Below are 11669 nucleotides of genomic sequence, written 5' to 3' on the forward strand. Positions count from 1 at the left end.
AAACACGACATATTTCATACATTTCAAGTCCAAATGGTGTATGGAATGTGGCAGCACATACCAAAAAATCAAGTTTTTGCAATCACATGTATATATGGTTAGTTGCTCTTTTTTTTCCTGAACTGTATTATACCCTTGAGTTTTAGATGGCAAATGCAAAAAAATTCCATCGTTTTCATCTATTATTTATTGTAGAGGGTGAACCGACGTTATTTAACATAGAGTTACACCATGGTGGGAAAAGTTACAAGAAATCAAATACACTTGAGGTGAAGTGCTTTTATGTGGATTTAGTAGACATAGATGAGTTCTCAATATATGAACTTGATGTTATAATGCTTAAACTTGGTTACCCAACCCGATAGATGAATGAACTTGGTGTCTCTGACACCCCATATATATACTACCATTTTCAGATTCCTAATGTTGACTTTTAATTTGGTCTTAGAGCTTTAAGGAACGATCAAGATGTTTTAAATCTATCTGAATACATTCCACATAACATGTTGATTGAAGTTTACGCAGAACATGGAAAGACAAATTTACTCACTTACTTTATGTCCAAAACTTGTGATTGAGGAATTACCTAAAAATGATGTCTAAGAGACTGAAGTTCATGTTGAACCTCCATTGGGAAATGGAAATGTGAACCTTGATAATGAAAAAGCTATATATTGGTGAGTACATTTCTTTGATACCTTTTGGAAGTCGAATTGATGAAATGTCATGAGAGTATAGAAGAAAGTAGAATAAAGAAGTCAAAAAATGTGAAGGTTCTTGTAGCAAGAGGCTAAATTTGATAATATTATGGAAACAATTATTGGAAGTGATCTTGGACAACAAGAGGTTCAAAAATATGTGGCAAACTCTAAGTATGATGAAGAAGATGCTCAAGAAAATGTGGAAAACTCTAAGTTTGAAGAAGAAAAAGAGGTAATATTATGGAGACAATGATTTGAAGTGATCTTGAACAACAAGAGGTTCAAAATATGTGGCAAACTCTGGGTATGAAGAAGAAGATGTTCAAGAGAATGTGGAAAACTCTAAGTTTGAAGAAGAAAAAGAGTTTCAAGAAAAGGTTGCAAATTCTTAGCCTAAAGATGATGATGACTTTATAGTGGATCAAGAAAAAACGATCCAAGATGTAAATGTGGACATGACAGAGTTCAAGCTCAATGTTGATAGATATATTTAAAGAATATGGAGTTTATAATGGGTTTCTTGTATGTGATGAACCAGAAGACATTAAAGCCATAAACAATGAGGATTTGGAATCTTTGGATGAAGAATCAGACTAAGACAGAAAAAGAAGAGCTATTCTTAAAAGTCTGGGTAGAAAACAAATACAGCTTTGGGGAAATACATAAGGTAAGTTTTCATGGTTGGTTATAAATTTAAAACAAAACAATAGTCAAAGGAGAAAATTAATGTTCATCCACTTGAAACAAGAAGGAATTTATTCTTTAAAAAATGACATGTTTAAATAGGGGACATGTTTGGCTGTCAAACCAACAAATAATGGGATAAAGAATATTAATAAAGCTCAAGTCACTGCTATTTCTTATACTAAATATAGTATAGAGTAAGCAGGGTCGGTCCACAGGAATACAGGACTTCTTATCTTGCCATATTTTCACACATAATACAAATAATATTAAAATGGGGGATTGTGTTAGAACTAGATTTAAACTTCATAAATAAACAAGATTGTTAACAGAATTTAGTAAAAGAAATACATTTCCGATTCTGATTCTTATACATGTATTATGTTGAAAGATGCAAAATGAATATGATTATGTTCTATCTAGGTTGGTAATTTAGATACTAATAAACTCTAATATCTAAGTTGACAAAAATTGTTTTATTCAAAACATGTTCTTCAAATAAAACTTCATTTAATTGATTTAATTCAAATAAGCTCTTTCTTTAAATCATTAAATGACTTTAAGTTCTTGCAACAATTACCAACAATATTCAATATTCCTCATAAGCTTGGGATTATGAACATTTAATCTTTGATTACACTCAGTTTGATTCAATTACAATCAATTAAGTGCATGTTACTAACATCAAATCATAAAACATATACGAATTTTACAATTTGATTAACTAGATTGATAAAAACCCTAATTCATTGATCAAGTGAAAAAGAGAATAAACCAAACACTTGATTAAGATCAAATCAAAGATTACTAGATGTTAAACACAAATCAAGTTCAAGTTACAACCTAACAACACATACTTAAGAATTCAGATTCGGAAATGATTTTGAAATCAACCACATATGTCTAGGTTAAACTACAAATCAAACAAGTTTAAACTTCAAATTGACTTACAAAAAGGAAATTAAAGTGTTTCCAAGTGTTAATCTACTTCCAAAAGCTCTGAAAATCGCCTTCTCTCTGCCCAAAATCCGACCTAACCTCCAACAAAACTGATTGTCTGAATTATATGAGAGTAAAATTACTTTAAAAACTGTCGAGACGTTTACACGGCCCGTGTAAATTAAAGGGTGCCATTTACACGACCGTGTAAACAAGAAAAGTAGAATGCTCTTGCATATGCGTTTACACGGCCCGTGTAAACTATAAGCCATCATTTACACGGCCGTGTAAATGTCTGAAAGGCTCAAATCTTCATTTCTTCATTCTCTCTCTCTTCAATGCTCCAAAACTTCTGAAACTTTATCTCCAACTCTTTTTAACTTCCTCCATCAAGATCCAACCTTCAAAAGTCCCTGAAATATCATAAAAGTGTGTGAATGGAATTGCATCATGACAAAAATCCCGAAAAATATGCAAAATGCATGAGTTTAAACCTAAATGCAATGCACTTTTATGAACTAAAACTACAAAATGAATGCATGAAATGCATCTAACAAATCTCCCCAAGCTTGAACCTTTCTTGTCCTCAAGAAAGAACAAGAAGATTTAAACTAGAGAAAATAAAATAGAATAGAAGAAAAGAAAATTAAAGTTAAAACTATTTGAAACTTAATGCATGAAATCAAAACAAACATGAAAAGATTCAACCCAATTACCCTGTTTTGTACCATAGTTGAGAATGTACCTGTCATGCCTTAAGTCAACTTGGCTTTAGTCTCAAAAAAATTATATGATAATAGAAACAAGACTTTGGCCACTCCCTAATACAACTCAACAGAATCAAATATCACAACACTTTTTTTTCTTTTCAATATCATCAAGTCAATTCTTGGAACAAATTATATGGTCTTACTCTCGTGAAATTATATGTGACAAAACATGCTCAACCATCTTTGTTTCATAAAATATAACAATGTCCGATTCCAGCTATTTGTTGGTCAACAACAATCTTTTTCTGAAAAATCTTTTCTAAAAAATTCCCTAATATTTATCCAGATTGGTTACAAACTTCAAACCACTTACACCAGCCAAAGTAATTAACATTAAGTCCAATGTCATAAGTTCAAATCCAAGTCCAAGGGAATCTTTTGACAGCCAAGTATTTTTCCTAAACACAATATTCAATTAAACTATAAACACAATTATATACAAACTTCTTAATTAAATTTTTTTTTACAAATAAAGCTCATGGCTTTCTTTGAAATCCGTGTAACGGGCTTCCAACCAACACATCCAAATCAAATGACCTTAGTGTGCTAGATTTAAAGAGATCCCTCGGGTTTACTTGCCCGAACCTCAAAGGCCACAGATTAGCTTTATTTGCTATTATTAAGTTCATGACTTTCTATGGAACCCATGTAACGAATTTTCAACTCAATCAGTCCCAAACAATTTAGCTTTAGGCGATTAGGTGTAAAACACCCCTCAGAGTTTACTTGTTCGAATCCCAAAGGTCACAGATTAACTTAATAATAGTTTTTATTTATTTATTTATTTTTTATTTTTTATTTTTTTTTAAGTAACACATATACAAATATCTAAGTTAACACATAACACTCTTATTAATTTATTTATTTATTTATTTGGCCAATTTCTTTATATTTTCGTTCTTGACTTTTCTATTGTGGGATATCTCACGGTTTATTACCGTGAGGACTTCTAAGACATTTTTCAGGGGACTAAGGTTAACATGCAAAGACCCGTAAGTATAGTTGAAAGCTATGTCCCCAAGCAGGGTATATAAAAGGGAATGAATAGAAAGGACTTTTAAGAGCGCTGGAAGGCTCGGGACATTGAGATTTTGCATTCTTTTTATGAACTTTTGAATTTGGAATTTTAAGTTCAACTGAGCATTACTACTCATAAGACCGGTCATATGTCCCAAAGAATTAACTCATACCTGCTGTTATGCTCCAATGTTGACAATCTTCTCACTTTCTGTTTTGCACAAGTAGCTTCGGGAGGTGTGCTCGTGTGTGATTAACTTGCTTTTAGATTTTTCAATAAAAAGAGCAAGCCAATTTCAAAGCACATGACTCATTTACCAGCTCAACTGTTTTGAAAAGATTCGGTTGCTTGGGATTAGATCGTTTTTTTTTAATTATGCAATGAATGCAATGCAAAAATTTAGATGCAAACAAAATGCAAAGAAAATAATAAAAATTAGAATAGAAAGAAAATCTTTTTGGTTTTTGAAAAATTTTCCATGCAGAAAGACAAAAAAAAATGAAAAAGAAAATGAAATGAAAATTAATGCAATATGTACAAAACTACATGCAACCTACATGCAACAGGATTTATGCATGGATGGATGCCCCTCCCCAAGCTTAAAATAAGCATCGTCCTCGATGTTTGGAGAGAGGCATAGCCGGCCTATTGAGGACCGGGCGGTGGAGGATATGGTGGGAACTGTGAAGGATAATCAGAAGGATAAAATGGAGGCCACTGGGGTTGGGATGATGATGGAGGCTGCTGCTGCTGGGTGGGAAGCACAAGTACTCTATGGATATCGCTCATCAAATGATGAACATTGCGGTTATGCTGCTCTTGAGCAACCCATCTCTGATCCTGCTCAGCCCACCGTAGCTCTTGTTGGGCCCAACGCTCTTCTTGCAAGTTACAGTAGTCCTGAAAATCAGAAGTGATTTCAGCGACACCCGTATAAATTTCTCCGACTTCCTGATGTATGTTGGTGTAACGGTGGTTCAAGTGTGCAAACTCGCCCATGTAAAGATTGTGTTCAGGAAAAGGAATGGGGCGAGATGAGCTAGAGGCACCAGCAGTAGGAGCAGGAGGAGTAGAAGTGGTGGTTGAAGGTCTACAGGCAGCAGTAACACCCAAGTTGGATTGGAGGTGCCAATTGGTAGAAGGGATGTCATTGGCCAAGACTAATATCTTCTTATTTCGGTTATCGACGCGTAAATATTCTTTATCATCGACTGTCCAATGAACATCCCCATTGGGATGGCGGTGAAAGAGATGCATGATTTCCAAAACCTCAAGTGATAAACGAGTACGGCCCGAAATTATATTGGTTGGATTGTTGGGTAGATGGAGGCCAAGATGTTCAACTATAATAGATACCATGCCTCCACAATGTAGCTGGCCACCATTGCTCAGGGCATTTCTGAGCATTTTCTGAACTACCCAACACCCAAAATGAGGGACTTCCTCGGGCTTGTTAATCATGCACCACAAAACTTCTAATTCTTTTTTGTTTGGTTTGCTAATCTCTTCTTGAGGAAATAAGAGAGAAGCAATAATCCGGTGGGTGACCTTCAGAACCGGATGAATAATGCTAGAAGCTTTTGTTGTGCCTGAGTGAAACTCATCTTCACAAGAGATAGTTCTCCAAAACGTTCCACACTCGCGCTCAAATACAGCATTTCTTCTTCCTTTTGCTGTATATACATCTCTTTTCGCTTTTGGGGCACCAATAATATCACAAAGAGTATCAGCATGAATTCTATGTGATTGATTGAGCAAACGGAAAGTGAGGATGTGTGTTTGGTAATCGAAAGTGATGGATGACAAGAATTCCAACATAGGTGTTTGATAACTGACTGCATGTAGATTCAATAGCCCTTCCCAACCAATGTTCTTGAAGAGCTTGTGGACACCTTTATAGATATGAAGGTCTTTGAGGGCTTGGATGTCCACAAAATTTTGAGCCGCCATTACTCTTCCAATAAGGCTTGCATACAAAATGTTTTGTTGATTGGTCTCAAAAATAAGACCAAATTCATATGGGTTTTCCATGGGATGTTGGTCTTGTTCATCATTAGACTCTTGACCACCCATATGTGAGGTCCCAATTCTAGCCCTTTTTCCACGGGAGGCCATTGTCAAATTGGATTCAACAAAGTTTTGCACACAATGTAGGACAATTTAAACTCAAGAGTATGCATAAAAAAAAACAGCAATATCACCAAAATCACCAAAATCACCCTAAAATCTAAGTATATGCACAAGTAAAGAGTTGGAACAATTATACCAATTTGTGCTTGAAAATGGTGGTAGGGTGATGTCCAATGCTTCCCCAAGCTTATCCTTGGAGCTTGATTTTTGATGCAAAATTGAGGAAGATTGAGTATTTGGAATGGTTTTTTCGAAGGGGGCAGTAAGGAGAGAAGGAGTCGTAGGTATTGAGAGAACAATGAGTGAAAAAATCAAGTTTTGGGTTTTAACTCGTTCAGCCCTGTTTTAACGTTTACACGGCCCGTGTAAACAGAAAGGCAAAATTTACACGGCCGTGTAAATGTAGAGTTTGAATGCGGTGGCTGGTCGTTTACACGGCCCGTGTAAACCATAAGCATAAGTTTACACGGCCGTGTAAATGTCTGTATAGGCCAATTTTTTTTTTTTGATTTTTTCACTTTTTGAATTTGCAACCCGCTAAACCTCTACTGCCCGAAAAATGATTTTTAACCCTCTTTTAGCATGAAAAACAACTTGGAAGTTTGAAAACAAAGAAAATACAATGAAAATATAAGAAATGACAAAAATACCCCCGGGTTGCCTCCCGGTTAGCCGCCCCTTTTTAATGTCGTTGGCTCGACTTGGACCCCAACTATTTGTCAATCTTGATACTTTGGATCCATTACTTCCTCCACCTCTTCATTCTTGACTTGAAATCCTTCATAATAAGGCTTCAAACGGTGACCATTTACCTTAAAAATCTTCCCGGTTTTCTCACTTGTGATTTCTATTGCACCATGCTCAAAAACATTAGTGACAACAAATGGTCCCACCCAACGGGACCTTAATTTACCATGAATAAATTTAAAACGCGAGTGGTAAAGTAGTACCTTTGACCTTTGTGAAATACCTTGCGTGTAATCATCTTGTCATGGAATGCTTTGGTCTTTTCCTTATAAAGAACCTCATTGTCATATGCTTCATTGCGGATTTCCTCAAGTTCTTGTATGTCCAGCTTCCTCTTCTTTCCCGATTCACTTAAATCCATGTTGAACTGCTTGATCGCCCAATAGGCCCTATGTTCCAACTCAACGGGTAATCGACACGGCTTTCCAAAAACAATACGGTATGGAGACATTCCAATTGGAGTTTTGTATGCAGTGCGGTATGCCCACAAAGCATCATCAATGCGTGTACTCCAATCTTTCCTTGTTGTATTCACGGTTTTCTCCAAAATGCCCTTGATTTGTCGATTGCTCACCTCGACTTGTCCATTTGTTTGTGGGTGGTATGCTGTGGAAACTTTATGAGTAACACCATATTTCTTCAAAACACTCCCGAGCATACGATTGCAAAAATGTGTACCACGATCACTGATTAAGGCCTTTGGAACACCAAATCTGGAAAAAATGTTAGCCTTCAAGAAATCTATCACAACTTTTGAATCGTTAGTACGGGTAGCCTTTGCTTCCACCCACTTGGAAACATAGTCCACAGCCAAAAGAATATAAATAAAACCCGAAGATGATGGAAAAGGTCCCATAAAATCAATGCCCCAAACATCGAAAATTTCACAAACTAAAATGGGATTTAGGGGCATTTGATTCTTTGAGCTTAAAGAGCCCATCTTTTGACATTTATCACAACTTGAACAAAAAACATAAGAGTCATGGAAAATACTTGGCCAGTAAAATCCACTCTCTAAAACTTTTCTTGCAGTCCTTTGAGGACCAAAATGTCCTCCACAAGCATAAGAGTGACAAAATGTTAAGATAGAAGGTACCTCATATTGATCCACACATCGTCTAATCATTTGGTCAGCATAATATTTCCACAAATATGGCTCATCCTAAACATACCTCTTGGCTTCTTTCTTGATCTTGTCTTTTTGCCATCGAGTCAAATCTGGTGGAAATTGATTTGTAACAATGTAGTTCACAATATCGGCATACCACGGGGCAACTTTTGCTGAAAATAGGTTCTCATCGGGAAATGCATCATGAATGGGAGTTGAGTCATCGGGAGAAACAATCCTGCTAAGATGATCAGCTACAAGGTTTGACTTTCTGCTCTTGTCTTTGATTTCGATGTCAAACTCTTGCAAGAGTAATACCCATCGAATGAGTCTAGGCTTCGAATCCTTCTTTGCAAGTAGATACCTAATAGCTGCATGATCAAAATAAACAATGACTTTAGAACCTAGCAGGTATTGACGAAATTTGTCTAAAGCAAAGACAATAGATAGCAATTCTTTTTCAGTTGTTGAGTAGTTGGCTTGTGCACTATCAAGTGTTTTTGAGGCATAGTAAATGACATTAGGAACACGATCTTTTCTTTGCCCTAACACTGCACCAATTGCATGATTGCTGGCATCACACATGATTTCAAAAGGTAAACTCCAATCCGGTGATTGAAGTATAAGTGCTGTTATCAACAACTCTTTCAACTGATCAAAAGCTTGCTTGCACTGTTTGGAAAATTCGAATTCTGCATCTTTTTGTAGGAGCTCACACATGGGACGAGATATCTTGGAAAAATCTTTGATAAACCTTCTATAAAATCCTGCATGACCAAGAAATGAACGTACCTCACGAACACAAGTGGGATAAGGTAAAGATTTTATGACATCTATTTTTGCTTTGTCCACTTCTAGACCCTTAGAAGACACAATATGACCTAGTATGAGACCTTTGTCAACCATAAAGTGACACTTTTCATAATTCAAAACAAGATTGGTCTCAATACATCTTTGCAAAATCTTTTTCAAATTACCCAAACACTCATGAAAAGAATTACCATAAACTGTGAAGTCGTCCATAAAAACTTCAATGATTTCCTCAACAAATTCCGAAAAAATACTTACCATGCACCTTTGAAAAGTGGCTGGAGCATTGCAAAGTCCAAAAGGCATTCGCCTATATGCAAATGTTCCAAAGGGACATGTGAAAGTAGTTTTTTCTTGGTCCTCAGGTGCAATGGGTATTTGATGGAAACCGGAATACCCATCCAAGCAACAATAATGTGTTTTTCCCGCTAACCTTTCCAACATTTGATCAATGAAGGGAAGTGGGAAATGGTCTTTCCGGGTTGAGGAATTGAGTCTTCTATAATCAATGCAAACTCTCCACCCGTTTTGCACACGGGTGGGGACTAACTCACCTTGTTCATTCTTTGTAACGGTAATACATGTCTTCTTGGGCACAACTTGGACCAGACTTACCCACTTGCTATCTGATATAGGGTAGATCATCCCTGCATTCAACAAGTTTAAAATCTCCTTTTTCACAACCTCCATCATTGGAGGATTCAAACGCCTTTGAGCTTCTCGGGAAGGCTTGTAATCTTCTTCCATAAGGATTTTGTGCATGCAAAGCGAAGGACTTAGCCCTTTGATGTCGGTTATAGTCCACCCAATGGCTTCCTTATACTCTTTCAAAGTGGTGACAAGCTCTTCCTCTTCTTTTGTTGACAACTTGGTGGAGATGATCACTGGCAAAGTTTCTTTGTCTCCAAGATATGCGTACTTGAGATGCTCGGGTAAAGTTTTGAGCTCCAATTCCGGTGCCTGTACAATAGAAGGAACAAGTTTCTCATTAGACATTGGTATTTTCAGCTTTGGAACATCAAACCTCATTTTCTTCTTCTCATCAATGCAAGACACAACCTCCATAATCTCTTTATCAATTGTAAATTGATTGGCAAGTTTTTCCACTCTTTCCTTTTGAAGATTCCTGTCTAAAATGAGAGCTAACACATCAAGATTAGACAAATCAAAACACTCCTCTGTCAATGGTTCAATGACATCTACAAAATTCAAAGATGAAATATCACTTGGATATCTCATAGCATCATAAATATTGAAATTTATCACCTCCCCATCAAATTCCATGGATAATGTACCATCATAAACATCAATTTTAGTCCTGGCTGTTTTCAAAAAGGGTCTTCCTAGGAGAATTGAACTCAAATTTGGTGAGTCATCATCATCCATGTCAAGGACATAAAAATCTGCTGGAAACACTAATTCATTCACTTGAACTAACACATCTTCTAGCACACCTTTGGGATGTACTAAAGATCTATCAGCCAATTGAATGATTACCCCGGTCTTCTTCAATGTGCCAATATTTAAAGTTTTAAAAATGAAATATGGCAAAACATTGATAGAAGCTCCAAGGTCTAGCATAGCCCGTGGAACATGAAGATTACCTAATTTGCAAGGAACCGTGAAAACACCCGGATCCTTACATTTTTGAGGTAGTCTTTTCTGTAATACTGCAGACACATTTTCTCCTACTTTAACAGTTTCATTCCCTTTCAACTTTTTCTTGGATGTACATAATTCCTTAAGGAATTTAGCATACCTAGGGACTTGTTTGATGGCATCAATAAGAGGAATATTTACCTCAACTTTTCTAAACATCTCCATGATCTCATTGTCTTCCCTTTCACGCTTTGACTTGCTTAATCTTGAGGGAAATGGAGGAGGAGTGACTTTTGCTTCAATAGGAACTTGCTTTGAAGGTGTTTTTGACTTTTCTTCTTCTTTCTCTAGCTCCATCTCTTCTTCTTCTTCAATCATCTTAGGACCTTCATATTCTTTGCCATTTCTCAAAGTGATGGCACATGCACTATGTTTTGGATTCTTCTCGGTTTGCGCGGGTAGTTTGCCTTGTGACTCCAATTTACTCACAGAAGTGGCGAGTTGAGTCATTTGTTGCTCCAAAGTCTTGATGCTCGCCTTGGTCTCATTTTGAAATGTTTGAGTACTTGTGGCTAAACTCTTAACAATGTCTTCCAAAGACATTCCCGATCCGCTTGAACTACTTCCTTGATGCATGTTTAGAGGTTGGAATTTAGATTGATGAGGAGGTTGAGTTGGCTGGAAATGTGGTTGATAACTTTGTTGGTGATGCATTTGATTTTGAAATGGGGGTCTTGGTTGATAAGGTGGTGGTCTTGGCTGAAAATTGGCATTAGGTTGATGCCAATTTGGATTGCTTCTTGGTTGGAAGTTTCCTTGTTGTTGACTTGAAAATCCCATAGCTTGAATTGGCTCTACATCTTCTTGTAACATTGGGCACATATCAGTGGGATGTCCAACTTGTGTACAAATACCACAAGGTCTAACTACTGGTGGTTGCACACCCTTATCCTTAGCAAGCATCATCACTACTTTAGTCAACTCAGAAAGTTGACTCTCAATTTTTGGGGTAGAAATTTCTTTTACTCCTCTTGGTGCATCACTATACCATTCTTCTTCTTGTGTTGTATGCTTGGACTCTTCTGCCATGTTCTTGATAAGAACTCTGATTTCTGTTGGAGTCTTATCAGCTATAGATCCACCACTTGATGCATTGAGTAATC

The 11669-nt window shown here is 36.5% G+C and overlaps 1 protein-coding gene across 1 annotated transcript; it reads right to left on the bottom strand.

The window, feature by feature from the left end:
- Positions 1–6961: 6961 nt before the first annotated feature.
- On the bottom strand, positions 6962–11379 carry LOC145120259 (uncharacterized). The gene is made up of 6 exons (XM_079056079.1): positions 10893–11379; positions 9758–10802; positions 9048–9310; positions 8426–8492; positions 7193–8053; positions 6962–7145 (listed from the first exon to the last, which is right to left on the bottom strand). Exons 1-6 carry the CDS (start codon positions 11377–11379, stop codon positions 6962–6964), a joined length of 2907 nt encoding a protein of 968 aa, XP_078912205.1.
- Between the last annotated feature and the right edge of the window lie 290 nt (positions 11380–11669).

This window comes from Lactuca virosa, chromosome 1 (assembly GCF_052849685.1).
Source record: "Lactuca virosa cultivar CGN04683 chromosome 1, Lactuca_virosa_CGN04683_v6, whole genome shotgun sequence".
NCBI classification, from domain to species: domain Eukaryota; kingdom Viridiplantae; phylum Streptophyta; class Magnoliopsida; order Asterales; family Asteraceae; genus Lactuca; species Lactuca virosa.